We start from the raw sequence: 18,049 nt of genomic DNA, 5'->3' as shown, positions 1-18,049 counted from the left end.
CCCTCTGCGACCAGTCAGTCTAATTACAGGTATCAATAAAGTTGAAGTAGATAATGTCTATACATTAGAAGAGAATAACTTGTGTTGTTGTTCTGTGTGAATGTATGTGTGTTCGCGTCTTTATCAATGTAATGAAGGTATTGGGATATCCATATGGTGGCAGAAAAAGACACTAATGTCATCGTATCAATTACACACACTGGATCAGAGTATCTATAAAAGAGGCACACGAGGATGCCCATCTGTCGGCATACAGGCAAACACAACAGTCCCCCATTTATGTGCACACAGAAGTATGATGGTGGATGTGTTGTGGTGTTGTAACTCTGAAAGAAAGGGAGGTGTGAAAGGAGCAAATGGAGAATGTCAGAATCAGAATCTATATTAATTGCCAAGTACATTTATATGTACGAGGAATTTGTCTTTGGTGCCAAGGAGGGATGTCAGCACTTTAAGTGTTATGTATACTGTGTGTGTGTGTGTGTGTGTGTGCCTGCAAGTCCCCTCTTGGCAACTTCTTTAAAAAAAACACACACATTTGAAGTAATATTATGGTTGAAGACATCACAAGTAAATGTGGCACAGAAAGAGAAGTCCACACTTGTATAGTGTAGAACAATAGTCCCCTGTTAGTGAAGTGTGTGTGTGTGTGCGTGGGTGTTTGCGTGTAAAGTAAGGTGAAATGTGAAACAAGGTTAAGAGGAACAAGTGTGAACTAGAAGCCATGACTGAATTAAAAAGCGCTTATTCCCTTTATTCGCTCTTTCTCAGCGTGTAGCAGCGCAGCGTGTTTCTCCAGTAGCTGCAGGGGAAAGATGAGACGGTCCTTCAAGTCAACGTTTGTCTGCACGCTCTTCAGCCGTTGTGTAAATGTAAATGTCTCCTCACACGTCAGAGCAGCAGAAGAGAAACAGGTTGATTCACATTTTGTGGAGGCACAGACTGAAACAGTGCGACTGCCATCACAGTAATTGCATGCATCTGCGTGCAGGCTGAGGGTATAGCTGTCATTGATAAATGCATGTGGCTGCATTTATTTTGTCAGCTGGATGAATAGATTATCTCTCTTTAGTGAATTTGTATTGAGGATTTGAAAATACTTGCATTGGTGCCGGACGTGACTATTATAATACACAGATGTGTTGATAAGCAATGAAAGTGCTCATTGAAGGGGGGGGGGGGCGTGTCACTAAAGCTGTAAGAAATGCCACAGCATATTTCCAACTACGAATACCAACATATCTAACATACCTGAAGCATGTCTTTGAGCTCTATATTCCAGTTTGAACTCCAAGGGGAAAGACAAAAGTAACACTTACTCGACTATGGACTCTCGGTCGGCGATGTCTCCGAGCACCATGCGCTGGATGATGCTGTTGTGCTCCTCATCTGACAGATTCTTGTGGGAGACCAGGGGAGTGTTGTACTTGGTGGCTGGGGACGGGTCGACCCCTTGAAGCCAGGCGTGGGTCTCGATCTCCTCGAGGGAGGCCCGTCGCTTTGGATCCCTCTGAAGCATTCGATCTATCAGACTGAGGACACGGGCAGAGGACGAGGAATTAGAAAAAAAAAACTACACAAACTTTTACAAATGTTATACTCGGATCACTCCTCCAACATTGTTTTCTTGATACGAGTGTGAATGGACATTTGAATGGCTGCTTGATTAATGATCTTTGAGCATTTGTCCAAACTTTTGAGCATGACAGAGCTGCATCCTGGTTCGGTGATGAAGTGTACTAAATACAAATCTCTGATTTAGTTAAATTAGCGATTGATACGATACACTTTATTGTCCCCTTGAGGAAATTTGTCTTAGACATGCCACTCAAATGTTCCTGAGTTGCTTTTCCATATTTTAGAGTGGGAGACCAACCCTGTCAGCAGGTGGGGTCTCAGGAGACAAGACATTACAATAAAAAAAGGGGAGAAAGGATCAGTGTTCAATGCTATAATGCCAATTTTTGCCTTTATATAAATGCTATATGTATTCAGACATATTCTTGAAACAGTGCAGAGAATAACAGACTGTCAAACAGAAAACACAGAGAAGCAGTTTCATTATGTACACTAAGATCAACCAGTATCGTGGATACAGTCTACGGTCCTGTGCCGGTCACAGGATATTAACGTCACCACCCACTCCTGCTTGCTTGCTTGCTTGCTTGCAGTGCATGTTCTTGCATATTTCCTGCTGTGTTTTCACATCAGCTCACTCCAACTTGGCGTGAAGAATTCAGGGTAAAAGTAAGAGTGAAAAAAAAAAACCCTCACACCAAGCACCTCAAGTCAGTTGATTTACAGCAGGTGTGTTGTGCAACAACACTTCTCCCACTAGGCTGCATGCCTCCGTTTGAAAGCTGCTGCTTTAGTTTCCATGGACTTTAGACAAGCTTTAAATCACCAGAATTTACAGAGGGTCGACCAATAAGCATGGTTTTTGAACAAACACCTCACTTTTATAAAAAGCTAACGCATGCTGCTGACATTTTAGCTGTATCTGAAACATACTGTTGTGTTACAATGAGCTGTGGGAGCTCAGGGAAACACTGACAGCTCTGTATAGTGATGTCCTAAAACACAAACGTGAATCAATTGATTAAAACTAAATTAAATCCCATTAACAAAATATTAGATGAGTGACAGGTAGTTAGTGTAGTTAGCAGCTGGATGTCTTCAAGCATGGGAAGGAGAGAATCTGTCTGATTGCTTCTCAGGTGCTAGAAGGTCTCAACCTGCTCCACCACCTGACCCCTTCAGCCTGGAGGAACAGACCTGTCAGGACCATGTTGTCAGAACGATTGACGAGTGACCGGTGTGCCTCTTGCCCTATCCGTGTTGAAATGTTCCTTCAGCTTGTTTTTCATGCTGGAGTCTGATCACAATGGTCGTATCTGACTGTTTGCCTTCAGATGTGCAAAATAGATTAACACATATTCCTGCAATTTTAATGAATAAAACCAGCCATGCAAAATACTCCTATCTTTAGGTTGTAAAAATAAAATACTGAAATGCAGCTGTTCGAAGTATGCTTTTACTCAGAAGGAATTAGCCTACAACTTTTGTCTGCAGTATCAGCCGATTGCACAAACCTTTCTGAATTTGATGATTGCAGTTTTTTAGGCAGATGCTGAAGGTTGCTTGTTGCTTTGCCTGATTTACTACAATTGCATCTCATAAAGGTTTCCTTCATATGTGAAGAGGACAGAAATTACTTCAGTAAACATCAAAGACAGCCTAGCCAAAAGCTATTAAGCCTTGTTCTTTATGTGAGTCATTACTTACTAAGTATCTGACAATACTGAGTCCAATGCAGTACTTATATTTACCTACAATGTGATCAATCAATACATTAAAGTAACAGACAAAGACTTTCAAGTTTCGACCTTGAGCTGATTCAAATACAGATGTGTTGGAAAAACTTTTAAGTCAATCAGCTTTATGTATATGAGAGTTTGTTGGAGAATGTGACTTCTGAAAATGGCTTCTAGATAGATGAATCATTCTGTTACTTCGCCAACTTTTCCTTCATTGCAATAAAACAGCCTCCAATTAATTTAGAATATGGCATGTAATTGTTTGAACCCATTCGACCCCCACAGACGCAAAACATTTTCTTCATTCATTACCGCGCAGCAATGACCAATTCATCAATTCAGGACAGAGTAAGAACTCATTTTAAAATATGATGGCCAACGTCAGTCAAGTGGAAGCCAAAAATGTAATGAAAAAAAACCAAACAAGGTTTAATCTCTTCATATCGTTTGATGTCATGATTATTGTAGTATGGAGTATGTAACAGCATCATGTTTCAGTATCCATAGGCAGTTTTGGTATTGATCATAGTCCTCATACAGTATGATACTCATACATACCTTACACCTGTTTTGCTCATTGCCTGTGCCTAATCTTGTTGCACGTATAAATCCTTGAAGAATTTAAAACAAAAAAAATAAAGTAATCAAAGGATCAGATTCTGTTGATGCGCCAAATATGCCTCTATTGGCCACCATACTGCTCTCTAGGATCACTTTGGGGTATCTATTCCTAATACCCTTGCTTAAATTGAAAAGCTCAAATAGTCATTTGCAAGAGGCTCACTAAATCCATCTTAAATCTCCCTTGGTGGATCCATCCTTTTGTTGTGTTTCGGCTGTCTGCTGAGCAGGGACTTGTTGTTAGAGAGCAATCTACCTTATTGGAAGAGTGAGAGGGAGGCATTGATGCATTGAAAATATTGTGTATAATGCACAATCACAGGCTGTGTCATACATCTGCTTTGACAGGGCAGAGGGCAGAAATTACAGCTGGTCATCTTGCAGCTTAAATTCCACACAAATGACACTGTTGAAAGCTGAGCTTGCAATTTCGTGGGATTAGGCAGGATATAAAATATAGCAAAAGGCTGACTTTAACACAGTATAAAAACATCATGAATCCAGCGATAAGCATCTTTGTCATCTGCATAAAAAGGCAGACAGATATGGATTATTTGATATATAACATGTACAGGCTACATGACAGGAGGACACAAAAATGTATGACATGTTACATAATCAAAGCCTTATACTCATGGTGCTGTCTTTGTTGAAATCAATGATCCACAATACTAACAGGCAGCCTTTACTGGCATAGGTATTATGAGAGCGACATACAATCACATCCATCTACCATCCAAACACATCCAATATAAAGCCTGTGAAACTGAGCCTGTGCATGTCCATGTTTGCTCTACTCAGACCATTTTTTTCCAACTCTATCCAATCCCCAAGTGTGTTTGTGCGTAAGTGTGAGCAGACTATGGAATGAATGCCACAGACTAACAGGCTGGGCAGAACAGTGCTCCGCTGACTGACAGTCATGCCGGGGATTAGTCAGAGCTAGTCTGGCTCCCTGAGGACCACAAGCAGAAACTGCATATACAGTAGGAGCAGTGGAGGGGAGACAGAGGAAGCAGGAAAGGTTTGACAATCTGCACAGTGTTGGGACGCAGAAAACGGCACAGCTTTGTTGGTTCAATAGAGACGGATACCAATTGTTAATCAGCATCGTGTGAAAAGGTATGGCTAAAAATATGATTGTTGCCCCCAAAGGCTGGGTTGTCATGAGCCTATTGACGATTGGTTCTCAGAGGCTACCACACTTTTGTTTGGTTGTTGTGCTTCCTTCTTCAGGCAGCTCGCTTCCCAATCCGCTTTGGTTTCGTTCCACGTGAGATTGCATGTTCGGCATTAACACAATTTATTTACAAATTGTTTAATATTTACAGATTGAAATCCGTACCGCCCAACATTCTTCAGATTTCTCCTAACAAACCAAACACAGCAGAAAAACCTGGCAATATAATCTTTAGAAACCATCATGAAATCTGGACTGGAAATCCAACATTAGTTGGTGACACTCCTAGAAAATGAAGTGCGCCTCTGTAAAGTCACAAACATACAATTATTCCCTGGTGGTACAGCATTAACTCACAAGGTTGTCTGTCTCCTGTGTGGTCCCTCTGTAACTCCCTCCATGTGGAACAATTCAGAGAGAGTCTGAACAGTACACACAGTTTGTCTATTTAGGGATGTAACGGTATCACCAATTTCCCAATATATTATTGTCTATGCATTCTAAGAACCACTCGTGTACCCTCATGTGTGATGGAAACAACCAACCTACAAGTCAGTGCCAAACAAGACAAGGATATTTTCACATTAGGTCAATCAGTGGGTGAAGAACTGGCTAACTCTCAGCTCTGAAACATCCAGTGTCAGTAATGTGTTTGATGCAAATACAGAACAGTTCACTGTTATGTAAGTGTATCTGTGTGATTACAGTAATAACAGGAAATGAAAGAACATAGTGTTCTGAATGGTTCAAAAAGACCTACAGTATATTTGTGTGTTCCCATCTTGTGTATGGAGTAAATGGTGTTGCTGACAGGGAGGACTGGTGGATGTAATACAAACATTTTAAATCCTGTCTGATCCCTAGAAGTTAAAATCGAGGACAAAAACAAACAAAAGTCCAAAAGATGAGGAAGATGAGTTTGCAAAAAGAATTGCAAAATAATTACTTAAATGAATTGTGTGAATGTATTTTGGTGAGTCAACAGGAAAAAGTGTGCAGATACAGATAGACCGGATACATCTTCAAACACAAAGACAAGTCACCCATACATGAAGAGAAAGAGTTGTGTTGTTCCAGCCTGGGAACATGGCTATGGAACTCGTGGGATATGTCATCGCAGGAGCTGAAAACGTTTATATTGATCTACGTTTTTAATGTGCCAATTATTGTTCCTGGTCACAGCAGGATTTTATAATGACGATCCATGAACTTCTCATTTGTTCCAAGTCCCGGTGCAGACCAAGTCAGGAAATTAGTCTGATAGCTGGAGGGGTAACTTCCTGAGCACTGCCGGGCACCTCAGCAGTGTCAAAATAGAGTAGAATACATCTAAAATTGTGTGCAAGTGAACACATTGGTTTGCAAGTGAGTGTGGCAAGTGAGTTTGGTCAGCAGTGCGAGCAACACCAGCCTTCGGTCCTCCTTGCAGGTCATCATCATCCACATGCCTTCGCTAAATGTGGTTATGTGTTACTCCGGACGATATGCCAGTTTAACCTGACACATGTTAAAACATTTTCATCTACATTTTCTAGATCAAAATACTTCCAGATCTGCTACTCCTGCTAGATGTTATTTGTTCACTTTGCTTGTTTCCATCCTGGTAGTAGGACTAGAGAAGAAAGACCATTAGCTGGGGATACATCCAGTCTACCGCTACGGCAAGGAGTGGATGGCTGCCTTAAAGTTTGTGCACATCTTTTGAACAGTTACGTGGGGCAACACATAAAAAATGAATACTTAGTTTAACCAACGACTAATTATATTTGCAGACTAGCGTGAGTGTCGTCAAAGTATTGTGACTATGAAGTTATTCAATAAGAGAATGCCATAGAGACGAAATCTTATTTTTGTCCTGTTATTTCGTCACAGATAAGCACTGATAGTTGTTATATGGCAGCTTGGGCTCTGAAGTAGAGCAGGTCACCCTCCAATCAAAGGTCTACATGTCAAAGTGTCCCCGGGCAAGATACTGAACCCTGATTGCTCTCTCAAGCAAAGCCTACAGTCCATGAATGTGCATGAATGATTAGCTGTTTAGCGGCCTTGCATAGCCCTTCCATGGTCTATAAATATGGGAGTTAAAGTGGTTGAAAGACTAGAAAAAGTTCTATTCAACTGTCTTTTCTCTGGGCAACTGACATGAAAAGTAGCTTTAACATACAGAAAGTTTAAATCGTAAGCTGTTCATGTGACATCCAGCCTCTATTCATCTTCCTACCTCCCCTGTTATCCATGAATCGACCACATGAAAATGCATGATGCACTTTCATGTGGTCGATTCTGCCTGAGTCTTGTACAAGTATTTATTTAATTGGTGATGTAAAGAGAGTTGGGTGGAGCAAGACAAATCAATTCTGAAAGTAAAGTCACTGCAGATGCCAGTTGTAAAATTGGGATATGGTTGGATGGAGTTACTGACATGGTGAAAATATAAGCTTGGGACACAGCATGTTACAAATAGCTCTTCTGCTCTGAAGTCAAAGCCCATCAGATTGCTTGCAGCTGCTTCAGCTTAACACTTCAATCTAGTCAGATCTTTCCTTCGACTCAGAGGAGATAAGCGTTTATTTCCTGTGTCTAAAAATACTCAGATGCGCAGTCAGAATGGAAACAAAGAATTGGCCTTCACAGCATGTTGAGCGTATGGGTCTGATTGCTTTTGCCCATGGAACACACTCGTTGTTTATTGGTTAAATCTATAAAAATGATGTAGGTGATAAGTCACAGCTGTAGCCCCACCTTTGTATCAGGTTGCCAAGATTAAGGGAAGACCCGGGTCTGAAGCTAACTTTTGGCAAAAAATTTTTTTTAGGGCAAAAAGGATTTTAAAATCGGTCACAAGACTTAATGCAGTGGTGAAATGGATAAAGCTTGATCCGTGGATCGATGGAAAATGTATAAACATGGTGTAGCCTATAGGCCTAATAAATGCTAGCGCTAAATCCCTTTGCAAAGCCCCCGTCAAAGACGGCAGTGTACTGTAGACCCCTGTTATTACAGTCTTTTAAAATATATGTTCCTATATTTTTCAGACAGAAACAGGTTGCAAAGCGTTACAAAAAAAGACCTCTGTGGATTACAGCAAACTTTTTATTCGTTAAAAGATATCAACTACTAGCTCCCGTTTGTAACCTGTATCATAATAGGTGCAGCGATGCGACCAGTAGAAATGTAAACTGGCATTAAACAGATAGTTTTGAAGAAACTGGATTGCTAAAAAAAAAGGAGGCAAGGTAAAGCTGATGGTGGACTACAAGGATCTATAAAGGAGTGCAATACAACTATTAACAGTCACACGGCAGCAACACGCATTGAAATCAAAAACTGGTCATCAAATTAGAGTATGTGTTGTACTGATGGGATCAACCGCCACTGAAGCCTGATCTTGTTTATTTTATTCACCAAAGCAGTTTTTCCCGCATTTGAAGATTGGTGGGTGCTAATTTCAGACATATAGAACAATGCTCAGCTGGATTAAAAATGGTGAAGCCACATATTTTGTCCAAGAGACATCACTCAAACTCCTCTGAACACAATGCTTTCAGCTCTGTCTACGGCAAAGTTGTATAGCATCACAGCTGAGCACACATGGGTCAGTAGTAGAATTAATCAACAATGACTTTCTGTTTAAGTTTCAAAATGATATCAGTCCAAAATGAGTGCAAAAAAAATTCTAAATATCTTCTGAGCTAAGGATGTTGTCAAAACAACACATGAACTGCTGATGCTCAAGAAGATTGGAATCAAAAGGTTAATAGTAGGTACCAAAGAGTCTCTTTAATTAACATGAAAAAGAAAAGCTCTCTGGGCAAAAGATTGGGTCAAGTTAAAAAAAATAAACAGCATCATTAATATTGTCCTGAATAATTATAGCCACAGAAAACACTACAGTGAATCAAAAATGAACGCCGTGTATCCTGAGAGAACCCATTTGCATAAAATCAAGAGTGTGGTTCACTAACACAGAAAATTATACAACTGCCAGTTTGTGTGCTTTACTGTTACTTATTTTGAGTGTGGACCGTGTTTTTGTGTTGGACTTCAGTTGGACTTCACTGCTCAGCTCAAAAGGCTTGAAGGGTTTTGGTCTGTGCCAGCTACAGGAGCAGCCTGGTCTGCAGGGCCTGGAATAAATCAGTGTGGCTGCTGCGTGCCTTTATCTGCACGGTGCAGATAATTTAGAAAAGGAGTTTAGCTATAACCGATATACAAAGCTATAAATATTTAGTATATGTCTATTGTTTGGTGTTTTTCATAGAGTAACACTCATAATGTTCCTGGTTGTTGCTTGAAGTCTGTGTTCTCCTCACTATGCCTGTTTCAAACTGAATTTATTCAAACCATTTATAAAGGAGTATATCAATTTCTCAATCCATCACAGCCGTTAAACAAACTCAATTCATATAAATTATTTGTTTAAGTTGCTGTTGCTGTCCTAATATAGAGCTGTGTTCAAAAAATGTATAAGGCATTATATCGTCATGCGCGCCATGCAAACACATGTATCGAGGCAGATGTCAGAAACTATCCCGTAGTGTGTTGTTATCGTCTGGTATTAGCTAACAAAAAAAGTTACTCCTGGAGGCGTCCATGCTGCTTTTCCGACTTGCAACTGGAACGCAGTTAACTCGGGTGTGATGTTACTCCCAGCTCCGAGATCCGAGGAAAATGGAACACAGAATCATTTTCAGAAAAAGTACGGGTAATGCCCATCTCAGTGGGAAGATGCTTTATAACTAAAAGTGAGATATATGCCTGTTACACAAAATCAGAGTTACAATTCTAAGTGTATGTTGTTTGTCCTACCTCATAACGGCAATACTCTGAATTCAAAGGCTGTCCATTAGAAGATAGAAGCAAACTATTGTAATATATTCGATGTTCCAGTAAAAAGTCCCTTCAGTCTTTCTGATTTATTCCCACTAGTATCAGTCATCAATAGAGCAGACAAAGCACTTCATGCTGTGTATGTTTCACTCACTCTTTGCAGGCGCCGGAGACGTGGGCCGGTACGGTGTATTTACAGTCCATGATCATGGTGAGGGTCTCACTGTCATTAGCCTCCTGGAAGGGGGGCTGGCCGCATACCAACATGAACAAGATCACACCGAGACTCCAGATATCTGAGGAGGGGGGAATAAAAGCACTTTAAATACATTTATATATATATATATATATTCTCAATTGATCAATAAATCAATACTTCATATTACAGAATACATATTCAAACGATATGCAGATACTACAATTATTTCTATACAATCAGAATAAAGAATAAAGCAAGCAGCTGTGATGTGGGATAGTTTTCTTTTATCCTGTTGGACAGACGACTGAGTCATTTTTACACAACTTGAGAGTTATCATAAATCTATGGAATTGAGTATCATCATTAGATACATTTTTCTGATAAAAAAAAGAAAAGACAGTGCTGCAGATTCAGGCAGCTCAGATCAGCCTCCTCTCCCACTCACATTAGTTTTCTTAATATGACAGAATAACCCTGCAGGATCTAGAAAACATAACACAGTGTACAGTAAATACTGTTAACTGTACACTGACTCTTTGGTCAATAGATTTTGTTATGTTTTTAAATACAAGCTCCAAGGCAGCGATCATTGCTACTGAGAAGTCAAAGCCCACCGACAGCTGATCCTGCTGTGTAGACGTCATCACTAATTGAAGTTATGTCAGATCATTCTTAAGTGGAAACAACATCTCATTTCCAAATATGATTTTCTTCACTGTTTCTTTCCTGTAATGTTTTCCGTTGGTCTTAAGAAAGGATGACGCAGATGACAGAAATGCCATGAATGGAAACCAGAATACAAGCAAGAGAAGTGCGATGTACTCAGAGAGTTGGTTCACAAACAGGGACGAGGCCAAACAGAAGAGGAATGTACAACAGTAAATGTCAGCTCTCTCTTGTCCTCTCTTTAATTACGTCTCTCTTCTCCCATGGTATTTAAACCAAGCCTGTGCTCGCAGGGTTCTCATAACAGCTGGAATAGGGAATGGCAGTATACCAAAAGAAGGGGCGGAGTGCTAAGTGTGTCCCTTTCTTAGAAATCTAAAACAAGCTGTACAATGTTATCATGGAAAACTATGTTTGTGCAATGGATGTCGAATCAGTTCATCCGTGTGAATGTACAGTCAGCTCATTCAAGTGTGCATATCTGCTGGTTGCACCCTGAGAAAGCAACCTGTCAGTATGTTGCAGAAGCACTGGGCCATACAGGCTTTATGCAACCAAAAACACATGCATGTTGTAACCGCATACACACACATCTCACTTCAGCAGTGTGAACAGTGGCAACACGACTAACAGCAGGAGGGTGTGAAACGGCCTCCAGCATGCAGCTTGACCATTAATAACCTAAGCTGTAATGGATGGTATACTTTCAGCCTTAACAAAAATGTAACTTCTCATAATTTCATTAAATATGACAACAGTCAGTCAGGTTTATTCAACCAGTCAGTGGTTAGAATTTTTACTAGAGCCATATTCAAACAGAAACAGCAGAAAATGTGCAGAGTTTTCAGAGACGTTTCTCAAGTCCTTTTGCCATACAGGGTTAGTGGACTATTTAGGGTATAATAATGCTCACTCAGAATTCGCACACCATTACAAAATAGCGTTTTCACTCTGTCGTGCACCATATATTGACTAGGGAGTGATTATGCACACAGCACTGATATAGTGACAACCCTGGCTGTGTCATTACCATTTCTTTTTGTACGATGTGATATGTGTTTTTCATGAAATAGTTAACACGTTTTTAGTGTACAAAAATGTGAACACACAATGCACATCTTTGTATTTATTCATCAAGTTTAGATCTTATTTTGGTGCACAAATCAGATGCATTTGACTATAAATTCTAAAAATATTTATTTTAAAGTAAAATACAACTAAAACCACACTCAAAATATCCTGTGGGAAACACTGAATGCCGATCATTTCACTATAGTTTGCAGTGTCCTTTACCTTCTCTCTTAAACACACGAGGACAGAAAAATGAGGAGCTTCATTAAACACAGAGCACTTCTCTTTTAGTAACACTATTTCATGTCCAAACCTACTCAAATCATTGCTTTGAAACACTTGAGAATTGGTTTGAATATCTCCATCTACAATCCCCTGATGAGTAGAGAAGCCGAGCCAACTGATTCTGACTGGGAGGAAAAAGACATCACAGCAGCTCCAGTCAAATATTGGCAGCTCTGAAGTAATTACCATGATGAGGATTTTTAAGTAACTTTCTAATTAAGCTCTAAAGCTCAGATGCCCTCAATACTTAGTGGGTCGACAGAATGGAGCCACGATGATGCAAGTGAAAAAATGCAGACAAGTTAAAAAATCCATCTCTGAAAACTGTTTTTTTTTTTTTTTTTAAGTTGGAAAAGCAAGATAAAGACTTTCACATGGTTTTAGCCACAGGCACAGCCTCAAGTTAGCCATCAGATGCATTCCCGAATTAAGCTACTCCTATATATAGGCCCGACTTTACTGGGTGAGTAGCATTGAAGGACTTAGCTTTAGGCTAAGCACTGCTGTGGTTAATTAGAGTAGAACGAGCAGATGAGCTGAAGTGGAGCTCAGTGTTTTTGACAGCACTTGTTTGAGGGAAAGGATCAGCAAAATGGATTAATGTTCCTGAATAAATAAATGAAAAAGTGTGGAACAGGTTTCTTAGAATGCTGGTTCAATAAAAGCTGTGATATTGTCTTACTGTACATAGAAATATGATGACTGGCAAAACATTGAAACCCCATATTTAATTAAGAATAGCACAAGGACAACATAAATGTTAAATCTGGGAATTTTCACTATTTCCCCAATTGATGGTAAGGTTGTCCCCCTCCTTCCACCCCCCAAACAATCCATCGAAGTTCATCGTAAGACACACCTGCACTCCATCAACATACTAGTGCTATAGCACATTGGCTTTATAGCAATGCGTGGCTCTGATCCAGCTTTTGAGAGTCTCTCTTATCCCGTCTCTCACAGCATCCAGGGTCAAGGTCCCTGCTTCATCACTCCTAACACGGAAAAGCAAGCGACTGTCCCTGAGGCATGTTTTATACCAGTTCCATTTGCTTACATTCACTCAGCAGGACTGAAATAACGAGGCAATATAAACGCTGGACACTGCATGCATAAATAGTAGCTGAGGCAGGCTTTAGCTCATCTTATGAGAGCATAGTTTCAACAAGCAAAGCACAGGCTTCTGTCAGACACCCAGATGGCATGTGTTCTGAGAGGAGGAAAAAGTGAAAGACATTAGTAACACAGAGCCACTGCTAAAGCTTAGCAAATGGGGTGTTACGAGGAAAAAGCCGTTGATGGTCTAAAATTTAAAAAAATGCTTTAAAACATACATGTGGCTTACCACATTTGAAACCGTCGATGTCTGAATATGCCCTTCAGTGTGTAATGGTTATCAGTGAAATGAATCAAGACCTAATCACTGCCAGAATAAAAGGTAATGAAACAAACAACATGTTATCAGTTGAAATACTTCAGGTGCTTATTGTACCCATCCCCATCACTTTTATATTTTGGACCTTCTAAATAAATATCTTCCAGCCTGTACTGATGTCTCCCTCCTCTTTACACAAACATAGATTTAGAGAAAGGTTACTCAGCATGACATCGGTGTACAACTCTCGGCTTAGTGTACCAATTAGGGCCCTGCAATGTGTTGACAAACACAGATCAGGCTCTGCCCTGGTCTCACACTGAGGGAGGCTGCAGCTGAGCATGTGTTTAGCTGAGTATTTCAGCAAGGACATTTGATTCAATTAAGCTTGCAGTCTCATAAATGATGGACTTGATGTTCTGTGTGGACAGCCACATGCACACCGTTTCTTATGGCCTGACTTTGACTTGAACTCTGCTCATGATTTAAATATGAGCTTTATCTCTTGAATTCTCAGAGAGTAGCTTGCTTAGCTTTGTATATTGAACTCCTTGACACGTCTTAGGATAGACTCCTGACGTCTGTATATCGTGACCAAACTGTTATAGTGAAAGTGAGTGGTAGTGTCAGCAGCAGGATTTTTAGATTTTTTTAAATACAAATAAAGATTATTATTATTATTGTTACTATAATTATCTACTTTTTAATGGTTCTTTATTGTGTGTGGACATTCCCCCAACTAGAAAAAAAAGGAGTTACATAACGATGGCAAAAAAAAAAAAGCAAGTATAAACAGGAAAAAGCAGCATCAAATGCCACGCAGCTCCCAAAACTGTTTATTTGATCAAACAGATGTGCAACTCAACGCAGGATTAAAATAGAGTCATGAGAACTTCAGTTTATATCAGTGGAACACACTCAACAGCATCAGACAAACTAAATTTAAAACAAAGCAGGCCGGCAGAGGAACCTGCGGTTGGAACGTTTTATGACCTGTGAACTCACCATCGAAGTGGAAAATAATATCTGGCAATCTGACTCTGAAGGATTAACTGACAAACATTTCATTGGAAGTAGTGCCCCGCCAATGTAGCACTTTGGAGACCGATACTAGAGATGGGACAGAGCCGATCTACGTCACTGATCAAGAAAGATCATTGGGCACATACTCAACTCGCCCAATCTCACTCTGAAGATATTCAGACTGAACTGTGAGAAGTGCCCACAAATTGTCTCCATGACGACATTCAGACGAGATGGAACAGCTCCTTCTATATGATCAAAAGTACAATTCTTACACTTGAGATTAAAATATTTACTATGAAAACCTAACAGATGTTGATGCTTCCTGTTTGTAGGTGAAGCCAACACAATGTAGAGTACAGCCTTACTCAAAATACTAACTACAACAACAACACTATTAATTATGGGGAAGAAAATCGGAATCAGTATCACTTTCAGTACATCAGATCAGAATCAGATCAGAAGTGGATCGGTGCATCTCTAACAGATACAACTGTCAAATGTTTTATATTACAGATTTCCTGTATGGGCCAGAATATATGAATTTCTCTATGACAAATATATCAAAGAATGAACCTTTCTACTTTGATTTTGTTCCAATTTGCACTGGTAAGATACCAAGACTGAAGCTTTCTAAAGCAAATTACTTCTCTCAGATTTTTGTACAAATAATTATTCATTGTTAACTAATTCTAGTGCAGCCCCCCCTCTGCTCAGCTGTGATGGCGTCTTTGTGGTCTGCTAAACAAACTACTAAGCTAAGAAGACTTTGTTAATTGACGCTTCACTTCTGACTGAGTTGACCACATTACAGTTTAAACATAGCAGTGGACTGGCATAGCTGGTAAAATATAAAAAATATTATTAATTAGTTTAACCCGGAGAGGGTGCAGAGGGAAGACAGATAAAACTATCAGTTGAATAATGAAAAATTAGTCCATTGGCTCTAGTTTGACCATCACCAAGCCTTACTTCAAACAGCAATTTTCAAAGTTAATATTAAACGTTAATGTTAATGTTAACACACACACCACACTGAAACGCCATGGTCACATTAACCAGACCAGTCAACCAGAGGAGCTCTTCAAGCCTTCAGACCCTCACACTCACATGTTTTCATCACTTCAACATAAATGGTCCTGTCATTTGCAGGCAGATCGAGTGGAAAGAGCACTGTGGGTGACAACTAGATATGCTTAAGTTCTCTTTCTGTCACATACAGACCTGAAGCAGCTGCACCCTTAACACTGCTGTTCTGCTTTGTTTGGTAAAAATAGGACATAAGATGGAAATCGGAGACATGAGAGAGTGGGGAATAACATGTGGGAAGGAAGCCACAGGTCAGATTTGAACCCGGTCCTCCTGCTTGGAGGACTACAACCTGCCTTTTCAACCTGTACATTGGGCTCCCGCACTGACCACTTGGCCAACTGCGCCCCTGCTGTTCAGCTTTTTTTTTTTAATCAAAGAGGTCCTTCAAATAGCAACGTGTAACTTTTCCACCTTAAAATAGTAGTTTGAGAGATTGATCTGGCAGTACAACAACTTCCACCAGGGAGAATGGCATCAATCCCATTTCCACAGAGCACCCTGGTCGCCTGTTTTCAGCACTATGTAACTTTGGCAGCAGGCTGCAGTTCTCTCACAAGAAGTGCCAAGAAGCCAGTTAGCCCATCTAGATACTGTTCCATACAATGGCTGAGGCTAAAGACATCTCTCTTTTTTTAAAATAAAATCCGCCGCAATGCCTTTGAGCTATCAAAAATGTTCAGTTTTGTCTTTGAAATATAATTTAGTTCCTGGATTGTCGTCCATGGTATCTGTGGCTATTTAGAACCATGAGATCACTACCCATGAATCAAGTTCTTTTAAATATGAGACTTTGCTCAGAATGACTAATACACTTGCTTCATTGAGGAAAATAAAACAAGTAGAATACTATTCTAAAAATACTTCTTCGGAAGTATTATGCAACCTACTACCCTACAAGTTATTTAAAAAAAGAGTGCAAGAGACAGACAGAAAGAACATGAGTGGGAGAGTGAGAGAAAATAAACTGAGACACCACTTTCACTGGACTGTTTCATCACCTCTTCCAATAGCAGTTAATACTTTGTCAGCAGAGAGGAAGCGGGCAGAACCTTTCAAGAAGGATCTAGATTTTGTTTTAATGCAGCTGCTGTTCCATCTGCACATATACTCTGTCTCTCTGCAGCAGCATCCATAAGACATGCAGCTCTCACACTGCCACCACACAAGAGAAACTGTTCATACTGAAAACACGTATATGAGTAATAAACTGGAATGGACATTTTAAATGTAATAATTCTGATTCAACTACACACTTCAAAAATGTCAGTCAATGATGCAGAGAATTGCACAGTATTGCAATACATATGATAACAATAGACTGTAAATATTAAAGGGATACTTCACCCGTTGAAACATGAATCTGTATTGACATTGGGTCATATATGTAGTAGAAATGTGAAATAAATTTTGAAGTTGTTGCCTTCTTGGCCCGAGAAAAGGCAGAAAGTGTCTTTTTGGCTCATGTGGATGAAAGACACCAAATCCCAGAATGCACAGCACCGCAGGCCACTCCCACTAAGGTCCTCGATTTCAGAATCAGAATCAAAAAGTCAAGGGGACACTCGACGAACTGTAGTTTTTTTTGCACTACCTCACTGGACTGATTTTTCAACACTGGAGGTTGCCCCTTCATGATGACCCATGCACCGTATAGGCATATGTATTGTAGTGTGAGATCCTTGCCGATATCCAGCTATTCACCGGAAAGTGTGAGGCAGGGCCACATCAAAAACAGTTTTTTTTCTTTGACTGTTGGAAACTCAGAATCTCTTACGGTCTGTAGTTCCAAAGCCTTTGTTAGTGACTAACTGTACTCAGGATGGAGAGCACTTGGCCTTCCTCTGTTGGTTTGTCTGAAGCGTCATTAAAAACATCCCTGCCTTCAAATAGTGTTTTGGGAACACTCAGTCAGTACTTCAAATACCAACATTGTCTGACACTTCTGTAGTCTTACAGTCTTTGTAGTCTTACTAGTTAGTGAACTTGAGGCCATTTAAAAGGTTTTTAAAAACTCTAAATCATACATTTGTTTAATTAAAGTTGGACAAGTGTTGACACAGAAATAACTCAATCATGCTCTCATTCTATTTAGAGAAATCAATGTTTGACATGGTAAAAAGGTATGTTTATGATTAAAAGAGAGTTTTAAATTAGGGATTCACTAAATGGGCATTTCTCAAATTGGTTAGTTCTTCTAATGGAGTATTTTAATTGGGTTGTATCACTACGTTTTAATATTCAAGAAGATTTTCAGGTGAATAAATGCCTGTGTAGATAGTCACTATCTATCACTGACTGAGTGAACACAATGGTGTTTCTATAAGCCTTTCTCTGTACTGGTAACTCACAGTAAACTAGGGCAAACCTGATTCCAGGCAGAGGGATCATCCATC

The 18,049-nt window shown here is 39.9% G+C and overlaps 1 protein-coding gene across 1 annotated transcript in view; it reads right to left on the bottom strand.

Moving 5' to 3' along the window:
* Nucleotides 1–18,049, bottom strand: part of snrka (SNF related kinase a) — a 43,301-nt gene that overhangs the window by 11,624 nt on the left and 13,628 nt on the right. Inside the window, exons 3-4 of the mRNA XM_061049588.1 lie at nucleotides 10,103–10,244; nucleotides 1,320–1,532 (exon numbers count right to left, since the gene is read on the bottom strand). Of these exons, the coding sequence (XP_060905571.1) occupies nucleotides 1,320–1,532; nucleotides 10,103–10,244 (355 nt within the window). The remainder of the gene's footprint in view (nucleotides 1–1,319; nucleotides 1,533–10,102; nucleotides 10,245–18,049) is intronic.

The sequence above is a fragment of the Labrus mixtus genome, chromosome 11 (genome assembly GCF_963584025.1).
Source record: "Labrus mixtus chromosome 11, fLabMix1.1, whole genome shotgun sequence".
NCBI classification, from domain to species: Eukaryota; Metazoa; Chordata; class Actinopteri; order Labriformes; family Labridae; genus Labrus; species Labrus mixtus.
Note: the sequence above shows the minus strand (reverse complement) of the source record. Positions and strands in the feature narration are given on the sequence as shown.